This window comes from Scyliorhinus torazame, chromosome 11 (assembly GCF_047496885.1).
Source record: "Scyliorhinus torazame isolate Kashiwa2021f chromosome 11, sScyTor2.1, whole genome shotgun sequence".
NCBI classification, from domain to species: Eukaryota; Metazoa; Chordata; class Chondrichthyes; order Carcharhiniformes; family Scyliorhinidae; genus Scyliorhinus; species Scyliorhinus torazame.
Window position 1 is genome coordinate 26290497 of NC_092717.1, and position 23211 is coordinate 26313707.

The window sequence follows — 23211 nt, forward strand, 5'->3', positions numbered from 1 at the left end:
CCACACCAGTAAATGCTCGCCCTAGGACATCAGTCCCAGTCCTGCCCAGGCGTAACATGAGATTCCTGCACTGCCTGCCTAGTCCTCCTGCTCTGCTTGGTGGTCACTCATTTCCTTCCCGCCTGTGGAGTCTGAGCCTGAGATGTGACCACTTCTCTATACGTTCTATCCACGATACTCTACGGCTCACAAATTCTCCAGTGCCCCCAGCCATTGCTCCAGCTCCAAAACCCGGGTTTCCTGGAGCTGCATCTGGAGACCCTTCTAGCACACATTCTGGCCCCAGGCACTGGCAAGTTTCCCAGCTACCCACATGGAGCACACCACAGCTTGGAACTCTCCAGCCATGACTTACCCCTTTAAATGAAACCTTTGGAAAATGCTTCCTATTAGAAAATGTCAATTACTCTAGGGCCCTTTCCTGGTCCTCATTGCAACAGAACATAGCCCTTATAATCTATAAACCATAAAAAGAACTTACAAACTATGGGCGGAATTTAACAGAAAAATCTCTAAATTAATTTGTGGTGGGTTTTGCAGGAAGTTTCCCACTGGCTCTGCCGGTGAGTTCCCCACCGCTATCAAACGACACTGAATCACTTTTTTAGGTCCTAGAGAGTTTCTCACCGATTTAGCCCACACGTAGAATTTTTTTAAGCGCTAGGGAGCTGAACTCAGAGATCGGGACGCCATTTTGAAAGGGTGCACCAACCTCTAAGTGAGCTTGTGGGTCCCCCACACCTCCACCCATGGGCATTATCACACACACCCTCCCACTCCCAGGGCCTCACCCAACACTCCAACCTCCCCGAGGCCCCTACCTACCTGCCCCGCACCCCCCACCCTCCATTAATGAGCATGGGCCCCCTCAGACCCTGACCCATGGCAGTACCATCCTGGCACCCATGCACTGCCACCCTGACAGTGCCACCCAGGCACATTGACGCTGCCAGGGTGGCAGTGCTAAGGTGCCCATATTCCAGGTAGCCACCCTGCACTATCCCTGGCCACCCAGGGGCCTCCAAAGGCCTGGGAGACCTCCGGGTGCCATTTTTCGTGGCCCACATTTATGTGGACCAGCACTGAACGGCGCCCGGCTGCAGTCTCCCTGGGGAAGTGGCAGATCCCGGATAAACCTGTCTACTTAAGTTTAAAACCTATGTAGGTGCTTGCCGTTTGGTCACGCCTCTTTTGGGCGGGTGTCTGATTCCAAAGCCTCGCAAGACTTGGGTACATCCCGCAAGGCGTAAAGGTTGCCAGGAAGACGGCCGGAGGTCGAGCGAGATCGCAACACGGCTGGCAGATGGCGCCCTAGAAGTGATCAAAGTAGTAAATACTTAGCTGGCTTTACCCACTACTTAACAATCAGCGCTCCCCTTGTAGCCTCTAGTGCCTCAACAGGGCAAGGCCACTCTCTGAAGAGTGAACAAGTTAGAAAGCAAAAAGAGAGAGAGCACCTCTTTTCCCTCTTCACTGAATTCCCACTGTGTTTCAAATTCCCAATACCCACATTCACTCTGGCTGTGTCTCACTCAGATGTGTTCTCTCCCACTGCTCGTGCGCAAAACTCTTGGCTTGATGGTAATGGTAAAGTGAGGGATATGCCAGGCCTTGGGGTTACAGATTGTGGCTGAATATAATTCCGCTGCTGCTAACGCCCATAACTCATCAATGCCCAGTTTTGAGTTGCTAGATTGGTTCTGAATATATCCCATTCAGCATAGTGGTCATGCTACTTAACACAATGGGAGGGTATCCTCAATGTGAAGATGGAACTTCATCTCCACAGGAACTTTGCAATGGTCACTCCTATCAATGCTATCAAGGACAGATACAGCTATGGCAGGTAGATTAGTGAGAATGAGGTCAAGTACACCTTTCCCTATTTTTGCATCTCTTCACATCTGCCGCAAGCCCATTCTGACATTTATATCTCTGCCAGCGTAGCCAGCTTAGTCAGTAGTAACAAGCCACTCGGTGATGGACATTGAAGCACCCCCATAACCCCACCCAACCCTTCTACAATTAAGTACATTGTGCTCTTTCTCACCTCTTGCACTTCTTCCAAGTACATTCAGTATGGAGGAGTATGGATTTCTCAGCTTACGGAGGCCATTGTCAGTAAGCCGCAGATTTCCTTGCCCATATTTGACCTGATGCCAGGAGACATCGTGAGGTGTGGAGTTAATGTTGAGGGCTTCCAGGACTATTCCTTCCTGACTGTATAGCACTGTGCTGCCACTTCTGGTAGGTCTATCCTGACATGGTCAGCTGTGGAGGAGGAGTCTTCCTGTTGAAACCTTTGTTTGGATCCTCTAACTTGGACACTAATGGCATTAATTTCTTAGGCAAAGGTGTGGAGTTTCAGATGGGAAACCTGTAATTTGGGTTTCCTTTTAAACTTCTTAGCATAACTCTTTCTTCTCAAAAGATACACCCATTCACGGACGTCAGTCTGATTAACAGGCTTGGCATCCAGTTGGGTGCCGCGGGATCCAGAGCAGGCTACAGGAGGAGGGGAAAGGGGTGGGCAGGGAACCTGCGTGTGGTTGGTTCTCCAACAACCTGATGGGGTGGAACAGCAGTGGAAGCTTGAGGGATCCAGGAGGATAACTTACCACTGGTGGTCGCTTTTTAAAAATTTAAAATTCAAACTGATCAATTTATGAACTTGGTTATAACTTTTAGTTTAGTTTTTCTTTATGTTCTTGAGTATTTACCTGCACTATTTCTACCTGATACAGTGAATCTACTAGTTACTATAATTCTTATACCTATGTTTGTGTTGTTCTGCAATTTTCTCATTCTTTCAGCACAATAATCCATGTCTGTTCTGTAATATCATTTTTATTTGATTATGGAGGAGCAAAACATGCACAACTTCCTTATTAATGACTTCATCAAGGACTAATAATTTTTGATGTTCATGAATCCATTTTTGGAGGGGTGGGTGGGAATGATCTAAGCAATAACAATATAGACTAATAGTCAGTTCGCAAGCCACCAGGCTAGCTGGGTGGGCTAGTCAACGGAAGCCAGGTGGGGGGGATTCATACAGTTAGACTAGAGCAGGGGTTGGGTGGTAGGATGGTGTTACTGGGGGGGGTGGGGGGAGTTGATCTGTTAACAAAGATGGAAACTGGACATGGCAACAGTGAGGAGGTCATGGGTGGAATCGGCCAGGCGGCGGGCCAGAGGAAGCATGACACATGGCTGGGGGGCTGGCCAAGGAAAGGGGATGGCTGATCGGCAAAGTGCCCCCCAACCAGGCTGATCACCTGGAACGTTAGAGGGCTAAATGGGCCAGTGAAGAGAGCGCGTGTTTGCGCATTTGCGGGTTCTGAAGGCGGACGTAGTCATGCTGCAGGAGACGCACCTGAAAGTGGCAGACCAGGTTAGGTTGAGGAAGGGCTGGGTTAGCCAGGTCTTTCATTCGGGCTTGACACTAAGACTGGGTGGGTCGTGATCCTGATTAATAAAAGGGTTCAATTTGAGGCGGAGGGTACAGTTGCAGACGGGGGCAGCAGATTCGTTATGGTTAGGGGTAAGCTCTAAGGGGTGAGAGTAGTCTTGGTCAGTGTATATGCCCCTAATTGGGACGATGTGGATTTTATCAGGAGGTTGCTAGGGAAGATCCCCGACTTGGGCTCACGCAAACTGATCATGGGTGGGGACTTTAACACAGTCCTGGACCCGAGCCTGGATCGGTCGTCTTCAAAAACGGGCAGGTTGCCAGCGATGGCAAAGGAACTGAGAGGGTTCATGGAGCAAATGGGGGGAGCTGCTCCGTGGAGATTTAGCCGGCCGTCAGCAAGGGAGTTTTCATACCACTCCCACATCCATAAGGTGTATTCCCGAATTGATTTCTTTGTCATGAGTAGGGACTTGCTGTCCGGGATGGTGGGGGCAGAATATTCGGCAATTACCATATCGGACCATACTCCCTCCGCACTTGGTAGACCTACGGATTTGTAAGGTTAGCTTCCAGCGCCCACAATGGAGGCTGCAAGTTGGATTGCTAGTAGACGAGGCGGTGTGTGAGAGACTCAGGAGATGCATGCAGAATTACCTGCAGGTAAATGATACCGGAGAAGTCTCAGCAGCAGTGCTCTGGGAGGCGTTGAAGGGTGGTGAGAGGGGAGCTGATCTCAATCCGGGCCCATAGGGACAGGACAGACAGGGCAGAAACGGACCGACTGGTTCAGGAAATTTTACGGACAGACAGGAGCTACGCGGAGTCCCCGAGGCCAGAGTTACGCAGGAAACGACAGAGGCTGCAGGCCGAGTCCGGGGTGCTGACTACAGGCAAGGCTGTAGAGCAGTTTAGAAAGGCAAAAGGCGCGACATATGAGCATGGAGAGAAGGCCAGCACAATGCTCGCGCAACAACTAAGGAAGAGAGAAGCGGCTAGGGAGATAGGAAGGATAGCGGATGGGGAGTGAAATCTGGTGGGGGACCCGGCAGGGCTGAACAAGATGTTTAGGGACTTTTATAGTAAGCTATACACTTTGGAACCCCCCAGGGGACCGGAGGGGATGAGACGATTCCTGGACGGACTGACCTTCCCAAGAGCGGGTAGGGGGTTGGTAGATGGACTGGGGGCCCTGGTTGGGATCGAAGAGGTACTGGGGGGCCTGAAGGTCATGCAGTCGGGTAAAGCCCCGGGGCCGGATGGGCATCTGGTGGAGTTTTACAAAAAGTTTGCCGAGATAGTGGGGCTGGTGCTGGTCAGGGTTTTTAATGAGGCAAGAGACAGAGGGGTCCTACCCCCGATGATGTCGCAGGCCACTATTTCGCTTATTCTGAAACGGGATAAAGACCCGGAGGTCTGTGGGTCTTATCGGCCGATCTCTTTGATCAACGCAGACGCTAAGTTACTGGCCAAGATCTTGGCGACTAGAATTGAAGACTGTGTACCGGATGTAATTGTGGAGGACCAAACTGGGTTCGTAAAGGGTAGGCAACTGGCAGCCAATCTAAGAAGGCTGCTTAATGTGATCATGATGCCCCCGGAGAGCAGGGAGGCAGAGATAGTGGTAGCTATGGATGCGGAAAAGGCTTTCGACCGGGTCGAGTGGGACTATCTGTGGGAGGTGCTAGGAAGGTTTGGGTTTGGGGACGGGTTCATTGACTGGGTTAGGCTGTTATACCAGGCCCCAGAGGCTAGTGTAAGGACGAACAGGACGGCATCAGAATACTTCAGTCTACACCCCGGGACAAGACAGGGTTGCCCTCTCTCCCCACTGCTGTTCGCGCTGGCCATAGAGTCACTGGCAATTGCTCTGAGAGCTTCAAAGGACTGGAAAGGGCTGGTCGGGGGGAGGAGTGAAACATGTCTCGTTATACGTGGATGACCTGTTGTTATACGTAGCGGACCCAATGGCAGGGATGGAAGGCATCATGGAAATCCTGAGGGAATTTGGCCGGTTTTCAGGATATAAATTGACCATGACTAAGAGAGAGTTGTTCGTAATTCAGGCGAGGGGGCAGGAGAGTAGGCTGAAGGGGTTGCTGTTCAGGCTGGTAGGGGAAAGCTTTAGATACTTGGGGATACAGGTGGCACGGTACTGGGGCAGGTTGCAAAGCTCAACCTGTCCCGATTGGTGGAACGAGTGAGGGAGGTGGTTGGCAGTTGGGATGGGCTCCCGCTGTCACTAGCGGGGAGGGTGCAGACTGTCAAGATGACGATTCTCCCGAGATTCTTGTTCATATTTCAGTGTCTCCCCATTTTTATCCTCAGGTCCTTCTTCAAGAGGCTGAATAAAATTATCCTGGGATTTGTCTGGGCGGGGAAGTCCCCGCGGGTGAGGAAGGTGATTCTCGAAAGGAACAGAGGGGAGGGGGGATAAGGAAATGGATGGTGGGTACAGGGTTGGTCTGGGAGCGGATGGAGGCTGTTTCATGTGGGGGCACCAGTTTGGCGGCCCTGGTTACGGCACCTCTGCCGCTCCCGCTGGCGCGTTACTCCACCAGCCCTATAGTGGGGGCGGCTTTGCGGATCTGGGGCCAGTGGAGGAGACATATAGGGGAAATGAGAGCATCGGTGTGGACCCCAATCTGCGGCAATCACCGATTTGCCCCGGGGAACATGGACGGTGGGTCTCGACTGTGGCGGTGGGCGGGGATTGTGAGGGTGGGTGATCTGTTCCTGGAAGGAAGCGTTACGAGCATGAGGGCATTGGAGGAGAAGTTTGGGCTGGCGGGCGGGAATGACTTTAGATACTTACAGGTGCGTGATTTTGTGCGCAGACTGTTGCCGTCCTTCCCATGCCTCCCGCCAAAGGGGAGGCAGGACAGGGTAGTTTCTAGGGGAGAGGTAGATGAAGGTAGAGTCTCTGATATTTGCTAATGGGAGCAGAGGAAACACAGATTGATGACCTGAAGCTTAAGTGGGAGGAGGAGCTCGGGGGGAGATATGGAGGATGGTATTTGGGCAGAAGCTCTGGACAGAGTAAACACGACCGCAATGTGTGCCAGGCTCAGTCTGATCCAGTTTAGGGTCGTGCACTGGGCCCACATGATGGTGGCCCAGGTGAGTAAATTCTTCGGGCTGGAGGACAAGTGTGCCAGATGCGCCGGTGGGCCGGCTAATCACATGCACATGTTCTGGTCGTGCCCTAGACTCCAGGGGTACTGGCAGGGATTCGCGGACATCATGTCCCGGGTTTTGAAAACTGGGGTGGTAATGAGTCCTGAGGTGGCAATCTTTGGGGTGTCGAAGGATCCGGGAGTCCAGGAGGAGAAGGAGGTCGATGTCTTGGCCTTTGCTTCTCTGGTAGCCTGGCGACGAATACTGTTGGCATGGAGGGACTCAAAGCCCCCGAAGACCGAAGCATGGCTATCGGACATGGCGAGCTTTCTCGGTCTAGAAAAGGTTAAGTTAGCCTTAAGTTCACTATCGGGGTTCGCCCGGAGGTGGCAGCCATTCATTGACTTCTTTGTGGAGAATTAATCGTCAGCAGGGCGGGGGGGGGGGGGGGGGGGGTAGTGTAGAGTAGGGGGTGGTTTAGGCAGGTCCTTGCGCGAATGGAGTCGTGGTTTGCACTATGTGTTACTTGCTTTTCCTTTTGTATAGTACTATACAATGTCATTGTTTTATATGCCAAAAATACCTCAATAAAATTGTTTATTAAAAAAAAAAGTCAGTTCGCAATATTTGTATTCAACCATCCATTACCCACTTCAACATTTTTCAAAAAAGTGAAAGATTCAGTCAAGGATTGGCATCAGTGAGTCAGTGATAAATTTATCAAGTTCTTGTGCCAAACAAAAAGGAGATTTATAAGCAATTGACCACAGAATAATAGATATGGCAGAGCCAATGTTCCTGTTAATGACAGAATGGAAATTTGAGAAATGTAGACAATGGCTTGATTGGAGTATTTAATGAACATTTACCATCTTACAATTAGCAGTTAAAATATGCAATTGCAAATCATAATTAAACATACTAACATTTCAGAAAATGTCTTTCTTGCATTTTAGTCACCAACCTTTGCTTGGGTTCCTAGGAGGAAGAGGAGGGGCGTCAGCGGCTGGTGACATTGGAGAATCTGTACCACTTCCATATATTTGATTACTAAATGCTCCATATGACAATCGCTGTTTGTCCCGTGCTATGGCGAGTCCTGGGATCATCAGCTTTTCTTGTGGGGAGAGACTAGAAGAATGACAGCAGCTCTGTGGCCTTGGAGAACGCTCTTTCTTTACAGGGCTGGTCTAGTGAAGGGGAAAAGAGAACAAGAGTTAAATATATGAGTAAGAGTTTTTCCTGTTTATTTCTTTTGTTCCCATTTTCTTTTATTATTTTTGGTCTGTGGACCCATATTCGAAATGTGCCTTTAATTAGAGGACCCAAGCTGAAGCAGCCAGCTTGTCAGAATGTTGTGTTCTTAAGGTTTGTATTTTGGAGAGAAGAAAAAGACTCGTTGGCGCCGAGTGAATCTTAGAAACCAGCTTTGGAGGAAGTTGGTTCGATTAGTTGGTTGGTAACTGGGATCGTGTTCTGCCTGTCAACAGTCAGTGATTCGTCCCTGTGCAATGCTTTTTCAGAGAACTGGGCAGACCTGTTTAGACCTTGGAAGTGAAAGCATCAGGCTCTCTCTCTCCTCACTGCTGAAGAAGTGCTTTATTTATCTAAAACCAGTGAATGCCCGGCACATCTTTGCTGTAAACTTGAACTAATCCTGAATCTCCAGAGAAAGATGACAACCTTGTCAGAGTAAACCACCTCAAGCGGAGAAGGAAGAATTACCAAAACAAAAGCTCGAACTCCAGAAGCCACTCTAGTGCATCAAAGATCTGTTATGCTTTTATTTTTCTTAATATTTTCTTTACTTCTCAGTCACCGTTGCCCTGTGTTATTTGTCTATGTGTGAGGAGAGTGGAGATAGTTAGGAAGGTCGGTGGGGGGGGGTTGGGAAAAGAGTATTAGATGGCCAGTTATATTTTCCTGTCAGCTTAATTTTAATAAACTGACATAATAAAATGTTTCATGTGTTAACGTTACAAACCTGGCGACTACAATATATTGGGCTCACCCAAGGACTTCAGGTATTTTAAAATTACATCTAATTTCACTTGTGTTGTGACATATGACAATGCCAAATCTAGGATTAATAATCCATCTCTATTGAAATGACAATGATAGCATCCCAGGAATGAAAACTCTTGGCATCTGACATAAACTCAATTTTTAGCAGCTTCTGTCTTTTGCCCAAGTACATTTTTGTTTAATGTATAGTTCTTAAATTTGGATTCTAAGATTTGTGTTTTTTGTGACAGTAATTTCCAGGCCAAACTTACCTCAATTACGTTGTTTATAACAATGAAAGAATAAATTAGTTCAGACAAATATATTCCCTCTAAGACACCACTGTTTATCTAACTTCTAATAACATTAAAGAAGAACGCTTAATCATATCAAATTTCAATCACATACTATAAACTATGAAAGGAGATTTGTCTTCCTATATTTTATGATCCTATTATTTATATCTGGATAAGAGTCAATATTTGTCCATTGGCTAAGAACAATGGAAATCAATACATAATCCAGGAATGGTTCAAAAGTATTTGTGAAAATGCTACATAGTTGACTCAGTCCATTCTTTGCTTGAAGTCAAAAAGACCCAAATTGAAGCCCCACTTCAGGATGAAGACAATCTTGATCTGCTTTACAATGCAGTACTAAGGGAGAGTATTCATTGCATTGGCAGATATTCTGCCTGCTGAATGAGTTGTCAAACCAATGTCCTTTCCGATGAGTGCAAAAGATCATAAATATTATTGAAAAATCAGCATGGGAGATTTCCTGTTGTCCTGGCTAAAATTAATCCCTGAACCAAACTTTTTCACAGGTCAGTCATCTTATTCCTGTTTTGGGACCTTGCTGTGTGCAAATTTTCAGCCACCTTTTCTACAAAATAACATTCACTACAATTAAAAAGTAATTCATTGGCTGCAACATGCTTTTGGATAGCCTGAGGATATGAGACAGGCAGTAAATATAAATAAATATACATATACTCTTTCTTTCTTCTCTCTTGGCTATTGACCCTTACGGTCAGAAAAATATGAAATAGACTGAAATAAACCCTCCAGGAAAAGCCTGGTAATGAATACCTGTTCAGACTACAATCTAAACAGGTAGAGCAGGCAGTAAAGAAGGCAAATGGTATGTTGATCTTCATAGTGAGAGGATTGGAGTATAGGGATGTTTTACTGCAATTGTATAGGGGATTGGTGAGGCCACAACTGGAGTAGTGTGTGCAGTTTTGGCGTCCTTATCTGAGGAAGGATGTTCTTTCTGTGAAGGGAGTGCAGCGAAGGTTTACCAGGTTGATTCCTGGGATGTAGTTTCTATTGCTCTTCAGAACATTTGCCATTTTTAAAAGAAAAATCCTGCAACTGTTCACAGAAGTATCTAATATTGTCTACGTATCTAATATTGTCCACTAAAAATTCAGAATTGACCAAGAAATCATTAAGATTCCCAATCTGGACCTTACTAACTATAGGATGGCATGATCGATGGCAGGAATTAGAAATTGCAAGATTTTCTTAGCTGGAATACAGAGAAAGATGTGACAATTAAAAGGATCTCTTGCCCATTTCATCCCAAATATAATTTTAGTCAGATCAATAAAGCACGAGTATATTAAACATTTTGTCAATTTATAATCTTCTCTGCTATTTCACAATGTATTTACATAAAATAAGATTGCTCCTGACATCCACTGGAGGGCACACTTTTTAAGCAGTGAGCAGGTAAAATCCTAGGGTATTTATCTGTGTTGTCTAGATATAAAGCATTCCCTGGGTAGTGTGCAGGACAGAAACTCAATTGAGGAGGATCAGACACCCATACTGGATCTTCCCCGATATGTCCTCCATTTAAATTAATAGAAGGGAAGTTGAACAGAACACCTGCATGTAATCCTAACCACCTGACTTTTCTTCCTATGCTCTGTTCAAGTGGTAACTCATTTCCTGGAGGTACAGACAAATAGCCACCTCTGCATGTTTTTTGCCCTACTAAATCAGTGGTGGAACGGTGCAGAGGATCTGTTTAGGTGGACCGTTGTACTTAGACTCCAGCCAAGGTTCAAAATTAAGAGCATCCTATGCATATGACTCAGCACTTCAATAAATAACTTCATTAAAAAAAAAAGAACATTGCTTATTGTCACAAGTAGGCTTCAAATGAAGTTATTGTGAAAAGCCCCTAGTCGCCACATTCCGGCGCCTGTCGGGGAAGCTGGTATGGGAATTGAACCGTGCTGCTGGCTGCCTTGGTCTGCTTTAAAAGCCAGCAATTTAGCCCTGTGCTAAACCAGCCCCGTAATCCAATGAACTACCAGGAATTTATCTGCAATTTTACTGTAAAACGTAAAATCTGTGTTCTATATTCATTTATAAATCCAGCCTTCTCATTTGGGTCAAAATGTTACTTTGGGCCATTTCTTCAATCCAATTGATAAAAACAATTGTTTAATTTTAAAAAATTGTTTAAAAGATGACTTTTCTTCAACTCTTTTGAACCTTCTTGAATATTATTTTTGGCCTTAAGTGCAGGTAGGTATCTGCACCTGTATCAAGATCTCCACCAAATGGAGATCTATAATTGGATGTTTGACAGTATGTTAAAGCAGCTCAGATTGATGGACTGCAGGGAAATACCTTACTTGTGTGTGATACATTCTCTGTGCTTACCTTTAAGTCCAAGTCATCATCACTTTCATCAATCTCCTCTTGCCGTAACTGCCATTCATATTCTACATGAACATGAGGATTAACTTTTCCCAATGCAGCTTGACTGATCTGAAATAAATATTAAATAAAATACAATAAACTGTACTCAAAAGAATGGTTTCATAACAGGATATTTACATACTTAAACCTCCAATTAACAACTTTATTCCTCAGGAAGAAAAAGCAGTCGTTTCAGCTCAAGAACATTGCACAGGTGAACCAAAAGTAATTATATCCTTAGATTTGTTATCTGGTAGGATGTTTAAATAAACATGTAATTAATTTGTTTTACACATTAAAGGAGCTATATGAATGCACTGTTTAGGCTTGGTTACCTAAAAACTCAAATTTAAAAAAGACTACAGGGATTATTGCCAGTTCAATCAGTACCTTGATAGGGGGGAAAAACATGTTATATAATACTGTTTGATGAGTGAATTATGCAAGCTAATACTCAATCCCCAACACCACTTTCTATCATTTCACATTGTTAGACATTCCCAATATGGCTCTTACTTGATGTCTGACAACTATGGTTCGACAGTTGAGGGAGATGATAGTCTGGTGTCTTCAGAGTGCAAGTGGAAGTTAACCCCCTCTGCTTGCCTGCAATCACTACGCAGTATTATGCTTATGTATTATTTTTTAAAAAGGGAACCTGGGGAATGGAATAATTTTTCGTGTTTTGTTGTATGTGGCTGGATTTATTGGAGCTCGCTGGAGCAGGCAGGCCAGGGAGAATTGGGTGGGAGTATTCACATTTGATTCCCAGCATTGGGAAAACTACCCCCAATTAAGTTGGGGGCAGGAAGGGCCCGATGCAGGAATGCCACCCGTTGGTGGTAGAAAGGCAATTAGGCTCCTTCATGAGCCACTTAAAGCCAATTATCTTTGAGTCCAGAGCAATTTAATGGTGGCCTGAGGATTTAACGGGACTCGCAAGGCTCTCCTGGGCTCCCAGAGGGTGACCCAGCAAATCGGGGTTACCTGTGGCCTCAGTGGAGTTCCCTTGTTGTCAGATACTCCTTGCCGAAAGAGGGATTTGACATTGGGAAGATTGGGTATGCTGAAAACCACTCCCCCCTGTACTTGCCTCTGAGCCACCTTGCCCAATTACCCAGCGACCCCCTTCAGACTGAGTGTCGCCACCAAAGTCACAAGGACAGCAATCAGGGAGTTTCTGTTTAAGATAGAGGAGAAAGGTCACAAGGGTTGTTAAACCCCTTAAAAAAAATATCTCAATGTTGAGTTCAGCAGATTTAGATTGTGACCTTTCTCCTCCATCTTAAACCCCTTTCTTAAAATATCCCATACATGTATTGCCTCATTGGCAACCTGGATCTCAGTCCTAAGCTCTCTTAGCCTCCCTTTGGACTTGAGAGTTGTGGGGATTTTTGTAGCTATTTTAAGAATGAGGAGTTGTGGCATCCATCGGAGTCTGTGAAGCGTCCTTATGTTCTGCAGGATATGTTGAGTTGAGATACCATAGCTTTGATAGGTAATGTGGATTCTGTCTGCTAATTGCAGGAAGGACAAGATTTCAGAGTGTAGGAGAAATTATCCTTTCAGCAATTAACAGAAAATAATTTTGCCTCACCATGTCCTAAGCCAGACTCTGAATCAAATGTGGCGAGTGTATGTGAAAGTGAATTTACGTATATTTAGAATATATTTTGAACATCTGGGTCAGACATGACACCAAGTATTAATGTCATGCTGGAATAACACATTAAACTGTCTGCTGCACTGAGTGTAGTAATTCCCATCCATGCAAGAAATAGAAGTGGCAGTAATTGAACTTTAAAAAATATATATATTTTATTAAAGTTTTCAAACACAATTTTTCCACCTTACAAATCAACAAAAAAGATAACACAAGAACTAATAAATAACAATTTAAATAAGATAGTGATATAACAAAGTAACAAAAAAAATAGTGCTCCCCCCCCTCCACTCCAACCAGAACAAAACAGGTTGCCGCCCCCCCATCTGGGCTGCTGCTGACGATCTATTTTCCCTTAACGTTCCGTGAGATAGTCAAGGAACGGTTGCCACCGCCTGGAGTACCCCTGAACCGATCCTCTCAACGCAAACTTCATCCGTTCCAGTTTTATGAACCCTGTCCAGGCCTCCACGCCGGGGGGTTTCGCTTCCTTCCACATGAATAAGATCCTTCTCCGGGCTACCAGGGACGCAAAGGCCAGAATATCGGCCTCTTTCGCCTCCTCCACTCCCGGCTCATCCGCTACCCCAAATATAGCTAACCCCCAACCTGGCTTGACGCGGACCTTCACCACCTTTGAAATCACTCTTGCCACTCCCCTCCAGTACTCATCCAGTGCCGGACACGACCAAAACATATGTGTGTGGTTCGCCGGGCTTCCCAAGCACCTCCCGCACCTGTCCTCCACCCCGAAGAACCTGCTCAGCCTCGCTCACGTCATGTGTGCTCTGTGTCGAACCTTGAATAAGCCTGGCACACGAGGAAGAGGAATCTACCCTACTTAGGGCATCAGCCCACAGACCCTCCTCAATCTCCTCCCCCAGCTCTTCTTCCCATTTTCCCTTCAGCTCCTCTACCAGCGCCTCGCCCTCCTCTCTCATCTCCTGATATATTTCGGACACTTTGCCCTCCCCGACCCATACCCCCGAAATCACTCTATCCTGGATCCCGTGTGTCGGGAGCAGCGGAAATTCCCTCACCTGTTGCCTCGTAAACGCCCTCACTTGCATGTATCTAAAGATATTCCCCGGGGGCAACTCATACTTTTCCTCCAGCGCTCCCAAGCTCGCAAACGTCCCGTCAATAAACAAATCTCCCAATCTCCTAATTCCTGCCCGATGCCAGCTCTGGAACCCTCCGTCCATCCTTCCTGGGACAAACCTATGGTTGTTCCTGATCGGGGACCACACCGAAGCACCCGTCACACCCCTATGTCGCCTCCATTGCCCCCAGATCCTTAAGATTGCTGCCACCACTGGGTTCGTAGTATACCTTTTCAGGGAGAGCGGTAGCGGCGCCGTCACCAGCGCCGTTAGGCTCGTTCCTTTACAGGACGCCATCTCTAGCCTCTTCCACGCCGCCCCCTCTCCCTCCCTCATCCACTTGCGGACCATCGCCACATTGGCGGCCCAGTAATAATCGTCCAGATTCGGCAACGCCAGTCCCCCTCTGTCCCTGCTGCGCTGCAGGAACCCCCCCTCCTTACCCTCGGGGTCTTCCCTGCCCACACGAAACTCATAACACTCTTATCTATTTTCTTAAAAAAAGCCTTAGTGATCAAAATGGGGAGACATTGAAACACAAAAAGAAACCTTGGGAGGACCATCATCTTGACCGCCTGCACTCTGCCCGCCAATAAGAGCGGCAGCATATCCCACCTCTTGAAATCCTCCTCCATCTGCTCCACCAGCCGCGTCAGATTGAGTTTGTGTAAAGTTCCCCAGCTCCTGGCTACCTGAATCCCCAAATATCAGAAGCTCCTTTCCGCTCTCCTCATCGGCAGGTCGTCTATCCCTCTTCCCTGATCCCCGGGGTGTACTACGAAAAGCTCACTCTTCCCCATATTAAGCCTATATCCCGAAAAATCTCCACACTCCCTCAATATCTGCATAACCTCTGTCATCCCCTCCACAGGATCCGGCACATACAGCAGTAGGTCATTTGCGTAGAGTGACACTCGGTGTTCCTCTCCCCCTCTAACCACCCCCTCCATTTCCTAGAGTCTCTCAATGCTATGGCCAGTGGTTCAATTGCCAGCGCGAACAGTAATGGGGACAGAGGGCACCCCTGCCTCGTTCCCATGTGTAACCGAAAATACTCCGATCTCTGCCGATTTGTGACTACACTTGCCACTGGGGCCCCATAGAGGAGTTTAACCCAACTGACAAACCCCTCCCTGAACCCAAACCTCCTCAGCACCTCCCATAAATACTCCCACTCTACCATATCAACTGCCTTCTCTGCATCCATCGCTGCCACTATCTCTGCCTCCCCCTCCGCTGGGGGCATCATTATCACCCCCAACAGCCGTCGAACGTTAACATTCAGTTGTCTCCCCTTTACAAACCACGTCTGGTCTTCATGCACCACCCCCGGGACACAATCCTCGATCCTCATCGCCAGCACGTTGGCCAGCAACTTGGCGTCTATATTCGGGAGCGAGATAGGCCTGTATGACCCGCATTGCATCAGATCTTTATCCCGCTTCAGGATTAGTGATATTATCGCCTCCGACATTGTCGGGGGTAGAGTCCCCCCTTCTCTGCCTCGTTAAAGGTTCTTGCCAACAGCGGGGCCAACAGGTCCACGTACTTCCTATAAAATTCCACCGGGAACCCGTCTGGTTCCGGGGCCTTCCCTGCCTGCATGTTCCCCAGCCCTTTAGTCACCTCGTCCACCCCGATTGGCGCCCCCAGACCTGCCACCTCCTGCTCCTCCACCTTCGGGAACCTTAGTTGGTCCAAAAACTGTTGCATCCCCTCTTTTCCCTCCGGGGGTTGGGACCTCTATAGCCTCTCATAAAAGGTCTTAAACACCTCATTTACCTTCCCTACACTCCGCACCGTAGTTCCCGTTCCATCCCTAACTCCCCCTATTTCCCTCGCCGCTATCCTCTTACGAAGCTGGTGGGCCAACAGCCGACTCGCCTTTTCCCCATATTCGTATCTCATCCCCTGTGCCTTCCTCCACTGTGCCTCTGCCTTCCCTGTGGTCAGCAGGTCAAACTCCGTCTGAAGTCTTCGCCTCTCCCTGTATAGTCCTTCGTCCGGGGCCTCCGCATATCTTTTATCCACACTCAAAATCTCCCCCACTAATCTCTCCCTTTCTTTGCCCTCTTTTTTTCTCCTTGTAAGCCCCAATGGAGATCAACTCTCCCCTAACCACCGCCTTCAGCGTTTCCCATACTATCCCCACCTGGACCTTGCCATCATCATTGGCCTCCAGGTACCTTTCAATACATCCCCGCACCCTTCCACAGACTCCCTCATCCGCCAATAGTCCCACATCCAGTCGCCACAGTGGGCGCTGTTCCCTCTCCTCTCCTAGTTCCAGATCCACCCAGTGCGGGGCATGATCTGAAACGGCTATGGCAGAGTACTCCGTTCCTTCCACCCTCGGAATCAGTGCCCTACTCAAAACAAATAAATCTATCCGGGAGTAAGCCTTATGAACATGGGAGAAAAAGGAAAACTTTTTGGCCAACAGCCAAGCAAATCTCCACGGATCCACTCCCCCCATTTGCTCCATAAACCCCGAGCACCTTGGCCGCTGTTGGCCTTCTTCCGGTCCTGGATCTAGACCGATCTAACCCTGGATCCAGCACAGTATTGAAATCCACCCCCCCCCCCCCCCCCACCCCCCGCCCCATTACCAGGCTTCCTACCTCCAGGTCCGGGATACGTCCCAGCATCCGCTTCATAAATCCCGCATCATCCCAGTTCGGGGCATATACATTTACCAGCACGACCTCTATCACTACTCTAGGCCAGTCCCATGTCCAGGTCCCCGCGCACCCACCAGTCCCCCAGGCGGCGCACTCCCGTCCCGACCACCTCTTCCCTTGCCAGCTCCCTCTCGATCCCAGCAGCAGCAACCCAGTTATCCCCCCCGCTAGATCCCCATCTAGCATGGTTACTCCCCCCCATAATGCTTCCGAAAGTCAGCTGACTCCAGCTGACCCCCCCCCGTGTGTGTGGAACGCTCCTCCTCCTTGCACCTATCTTCCCGCCATCATCTCCCTAGCGTGGGAAAAACCCTGCGCTTTCCTAGATCAGCTCCGCCCCCTATGGCGCAGCTCCCACTACAGCCCCGTTCCCATTCCCTATTCCCTCACCTATGTCCCTTTTTCCACCGGTGCCCACATTTCTCAGTGTCCCCCCCGTCAAAGAAAAAAGGAATTCTTCTCTTCCCTTTCCCCTCCCCATCTATCGTCCCGATACGGTGAACCTCCCATTCCCCAATTTACATTTCTGTACATCAACATCGTCATCTCCCCCACAGCATCAGTCCCTCAGTTCTAGTCCAACTTATCTTTTTGGATGAAGGTCCATGCCTCTTCCGAAGTTTCAAAATAATAGTGTCTATCTTGGTACGTGACCCACAATCGCGCCGGCTGCAGCATCCCAAACTTTACTTTCCTCTTGTGAAGCGCCGCCTTGGCCCAATTAAAACTCGCTCCCCTTCTCGCCACCTCTGCGCTCCAGTCCTGATACACTCGTATCACCGCATTCTCCCACCTGCTACTCCGTACCTTCTTGGCCCAGCTCAAAACAGCCTCTCTGTCCGTGAAGCGGTGAAATCTCACCACTATCGCCCTTGGTGGTTCTCCAGCCTTGGGCCTCCTCCCAAGGACCCGGTGAGCCCCTTCCACCTCCAGGGGGCCCGAGGGGGCCTCAGCTCCCATTAGCGAATGGAGCATCGTGCTCACATAAGCCCCAACGTCAGCTCCCTCCACTCACTCGGGGAGACCCAGAATCCGGAGGTTCTTTCTCCTCGATCTGTTCTCCAGGACTTCGAGTCTTTCGATACACCTCTTGTGTAGTGCCTCGTGCGTCTCCATTTTTAATGCTAGGCCCAGAATCTCGTCCTCGTTCTCAGCTGCCTTCTCCTTCACCCCACGGGGCTCTATCGACTGGGCCTTTTGCGTTTCTTTTAGCCCTTTGATTGCCAACAACATCGGCGTCAGCACCTCCTTCTTTAATTCCTCCACACAATGTCTAAGGAATTCCTGCTGATCCGGCCCCCATGTCGTCTGTTCTCCATCCGTCGCCATCTTGCTTCTTCCTTCTCTTCTCTGCCGCTGCTCCAGAGGATCCTTCGCAATCGGGCCACTACCACCGATCTTTTCCATACACACTAGGGGGGACTCCTTACTTCGTCACCCCACACTGGGTTTGGTCCGAAAAAATTTCCGTTGGGGCTCCCAAAAAGAGCCCAAAAGTCCGTTAGAGCGGGAGCTGCCGAAACGTGCGACTTAGCAGTGCATCGCCGCAACCGGAAGTCACAGTAATTGAACTTTGTGTCAGGACAATATATTTAAACAGCCTTAGGATTTGGATTTTAAAAAATTACTGGAATTTAATATATTTGGTTATAAGAATCTTACAAAGTTATTCATGATCAGTAATATAGCTGAGTAAATATACTAAGCAAAAATGATTGTATTATTACTGTCATTTTTCGAAGAAGCTTTAAATCTAAGACTGGACTAAGAATTCTGTGATAGGAATCAATATGAATGCAATAAATACAACAATTTCTTACCAGTTCTTCACACTGTGCACGCTGCAATCTTCTTGCTATATCAAGAGGCGTTTCTCCACTCTGGTTTACTGGTAAGGTTAATAAAGTCAGTTCGTACAACATCACATAGACAAAAAAATGCAATGCAGTCAACAATCTCTCACACCACAAAGCAATTTTCTGAAGTAACTATTCAGTGTAGATTATACAAATTCAATTTTGTTTTAAAAATACGCTGACAAAATAAATGTTTAGATTTAGATAATAAAAATGAAATAAAACACGTTACATGATTCACCAGAAATATTAGTATGTCGACTTCTATTTACACAGTGAGATCGAGATCATGCACTACTGACGGTGAAGACACCAATTTACCATAATCTTACCCAGCTGATACACTAAAATATTGTTGGGGTCAGAGAATCATGTAAATATAAAAGGAAATTGTGACTTCTGTTTTGATGGGGCAACAATTTAATTAGAAATAATTAGTTTCCATTTGCGATCTTCCATCTATCGTGTACTTTAAGTATTGCATGGTTGTATTCTTCGAGGAGCGTAACAGTACTGCCTGTAAAACCTTTCCTATCGCTTGTGACTATACTAGTGTGACTGACAGAGTACATGTTAGTTTTGGCACATTTTTCTACTGACTTTACTAACCACTGACTTCTCCACATTTGGCTTTTACTGTTGTTGCTCTCTACTCATCTGAAGACCTCCAAAGTTTGCCTCCAGCCCAGCTAGCATTGAGGTGACAAGATTCAGGATATTGCACTGGTTAAAAAATCTTTGAAAAAAACTAATTTAATGTACTTTCAAAGTTATTTTTGCACTGTTCCACCTTAAATAGTTCCTACAACTATGTTCTGCCCATTTGCAGGCTTCTGTATGCACTGGGTTTAGATCCCCTGACAATTTCCACCATTCTTCGATCTTCCCCCTCCTCCACCGCCAGTCTTCAGACTTTTGCTGCTTGTCCAAAACAGTTTGTATATTTCCTTTTGAGAAACTAGGGGTGTGATTCTCTGTTTCTGAGACTAAGTGTTGATGCCGACGCAGGATTCGTGGACTTTCACGGCAGCAAAACTGGCGCCGGACCTGGATCGATTCAGCACCCGTGGAGGGGTGAGCACTGGCGCCATGTGGAACATAATAAATTCCAATGAAAAACGGTGCGGGATTCGCCAGGTCCGAGATTGGCTCTCGGGAGCTTGACAAGCTGCAGCCGCATATACACATTACAATCCCCACAACACTCATCCCAGCCAACTAGATGGCACTGGTTCTGCTGGAGCGTGCCCATACAGCTGATGGGCCGTTTGGGGCCAGAGGGCACCTAGGGGGTGTGGCCTGGCGAGGGGGCCTATACGACCCGTGTTCACAGTGGACTGTTAGCGGCGTGTGCAGCTACATGGCTGCCTTGCCGGCTGCGGCAATGGTGTTCCATGCCCGTACACCCTGACCCCACAGCCCAACTCCTGGCCACCCCCCGCGGCCCTGGTTGAAGCCCCCCAGCCAGTGGTACAACTGTCAGCAAACTATGTCGATGTTGGACACTTTCCACACCCCCTCTCTCTCCCTCTGCAGCCATGACACCGGTTTCATGATTTTTAAAAGCAAAAGTGAACCGTGCCGTCGGGAACTCGGCCCATCGGAGGCAGAGCATCGCAGAGGCCCTGGAGAATACCGGGTCGGGCTGTCTAATGACATGCAAACGGTGTTTACTGTATGTGCGCTCCAGATCGCATTAACACCGATGTCGAGGTGATGGAGAATAGCGATTTGGCGTCAAATCGGCGCCCACTGCGATTTTAACATCGGAATCTATTCTCCGCCCAATCGCGTTTCGCGATTATGGCGTCAGCTAACGGAGAATCCCGCCCAGGATCTTTGCAATCAAAAGCAGCTCTTGCCTTTAAAACATACTTGCTAACTTTTCAGATGCTTGTTTGCTGGTTGGATATCATCCTAATTTATTCAAAATAGAAAGAAAATATACTGCTGGAATATTTTTAATTCAACATTCCCGTGGGTAAAACAGCAGTACAGATTTTACGGATTAAAACCACAGCAACAGCAATGAGTACATGTTCAGGTTACCTGATGGCCTATTCTTCACATCGAAGATATATTTCTCATTGGTAGTGTGTTCTGCTGGGGCAAAATCACAAGACATGGCTTCCCACTACGAAGCTCTGGCACATTAAGGTCAATGTGTGAGGAATGTTGCTTCCGTGACTCTTCCTACTCTAGTACTAAGAGCTAATCCCATATAACAATGGGGAGACAACAGAGAAAACACAAAAAGATGATAATCCGAATGCTCATGAACCGAGCCTAATCAGGTCCCCTAAATCAATAGTGCCAATTTGGGTGCTGTTGACTCTTGGGGCTGCCATTTTGTCAATCTGCAGTTTGTGGAATCAGTTGAAAATTGTTTCTTTAACGGTTGCCTTAACCGACTGAAGTACTTTTCCTTTGGAACTTTATCTCCTTGCAAATCAGATAATGGGAACCACTAGGTTAATGAAACAAAATAAATAGAAGATTTGGAAGTTATTTTTAAGCTTGGAAGAGAATAGGAGGTCAAAAGAGTAAAGAGAGAACATGTAAAATGGGATGATGAAGTGAGAAAATAATTTACGTTTTTTAAATTATCTAAATGATCGTAATAAAGTGCTTCGAGAGGTTGGTCATGAGGCACATCAACTCCATACTCCCAGGATGCCTAGATCCACTCCAATTCGCATACCGCCACAACCAGTCCACAGCAGACGCCATCTCCCTGGCCCTGCATTTATCCCTGGAACATCTCGACAACAGGGACTCCTACATCAGACTCCTATTTATTATTATTTTAAAAAAAAATGTTTATTCAAATTTTCCAACAGAATTTTAGCAAACCCCCCCCATAACAAAAAGAAAGAAACACAAACACAAGTCAAAAATTATACAACACTCATACATTGGGTTTCCCCATATACAGTAATCCCCCCCATATGACATTCCAAGGTACCCATTGGGAAGCCCCCCCCACTCCCCTTGGGTTGCTGCTGCTGCTGACCTCCTCCTAACGCTCTGCGAGATAGTCTAGGAACGGTTGCCACCGCCTGAAGAACCCCTGCACAGACCCTCGCAAGGCAAACTTTATCCTCTCCAGCTTAATGAATCCTGCCATGTCATTTATCCAGGCTTCCACACTGGGGGGCTTCGCGTCCTTCCATAATAGCAAGATCCTCCGCCGGGCTACCAGGGACGCAAAGGCCAGGATACCGGCCTCTTTCGCCTCCTGCACTCCCGGCTCGGCCGTTACCCCAAATAGTGCCAACCCCCAACTCGGCTTGACCTGGACTTTCACCACCTTGGACATAGTCCTCGCGAAACCCCTCCAAAACCCATCCAATGCCGAGCACAACCAGAACATGTGGACGTGATTCGCCGGGCTTCCCGAGCATCTCCCACATCTATCCTCCACCTCAAAGAACCTACTCAACCTCGCCCCTGTCATATGCACTTGTGAGTAACCTTGAATTGTATTAGGCTGAGCCTGGCACAAGAGGAGGAAGAATTAACCCTACTCAGGGCATCAGCCCACAGACCCTCATCTATCTCCTCCCCAAGCTCCTCCTCTCACTTGCCCTTTAACTCCTCTACCGAGGCCTCCTCCTCTTCTTTCAGCTCCTGGTAGATCGCCAAGACCTTGCCTTCCCCAACCCATACACCCGAAATCACCCTGTCCTGAATACCCTGTGCCGGGAGCAGCGGGAATTCCCTCACCTGCCGCCTCACAAACGCCCTCACTTGCACATACCTGAAAGCATTTCCCGGGGTTAACCCACACTTCTCCTCCAGCGCCCCTAGGCTCGCAAACGTCCCATCTATAAACAGGTCCCCCATTCTTCTAATCCCTGCCCGATGCCAGCTCCGAAACCCCTCATCCATCCTTCCCGGGACGAACCGATGGTTCTCTCGAATCGGGGACCAAACCGAGGCTCCCACCTCACCCCTGTGTCGTCTCCACTGCCCCCAGATCTTCAACGTCGCCGCCGCCACCGGACTCGTGGTGTACCTTGTCGGCGAGAACGGCAGCGGTGCTGTCGCCAGCGCCCTCAGGCTCGTGCCCACACAGGACGCCATCTCTAACCTATCCACGCCGCCCCCTCTCCCTCCATTACCCACTTACGGATCATAGCCACGTTGGCAGCCCAATAATAGCCGCACAAATTCGGCAGCGCCAGCCCTCCCTGTCCCTACTACGCTCCAGAAACACCCTCTTTACCCTCGGGGTCTTATTTGCCCACACGAAACCCATGATGCTCCTACCTACCCGTTTGAAAAAGGCCTTGGGAATCAAAAGGGAAGGCACTGGCACACAAAGAGAAACCTCGGGAGGACCGTCATTTTAACCAACTGCACCCTGCCCGCTAGCGAGAGTGGCAGCACATCCCATCTTTTGAAATCCTCCCCCATCTGCTCCACCAATCGCGTCAAATTGAGCTTGTGCAGGGCCCCCCAACTCCCAGCCACTTGGATCCCTGAGTACCGAAAGCTCCTTTCCGCCCTCTTCAACGGTAGGTCGTCTATCCCCTTTCCCTGGTCCCCTGGATGCACCACAAAGAGCTCACTTTTCCCTACATTGAGCTTATACCCTGAGAAGTCCCAAACTCCCTTAGGATCCGCATGACCTCCACCATCCCCTCCACTGG

The 23211-nt window shown here is 48.0% G+C and overlaps 1 protein-coding gene across 3 annotated transcripts in view; it reads right to left on the reverse strand.

The window, feature by feature from the left end:
* LOC140385184 (arf-GAP with SH3 domain, ANK repeat and PH domain-containing protein 1-like) overlaps nt 1-23211 on the reverse strand; it is a 414311-nt gene that overhangs the window by 81159 nt on the left and 309941 nt on the right. For all 3 annotated transcript variants that reach the window (XM_072467067.1, XM_072467065.1, XM_072467066.1), the window contains exons 22-24: nt 18521-18588; nt 11215-11322; nt 7494-7719 (exon numbers count right to left, since the gene is read on the reverse strand). In XM_072467067.1, coding sequence (XP_072323168.1) covers nt 7494-7719; nt 11215-11322; nt 18521-18588 — 402 coding nt within the window. The remainder of the gene's footprint in view (nt 1-7493; nt 7720-11214; nt 11323-18520; nt 18589-23211) is intronic.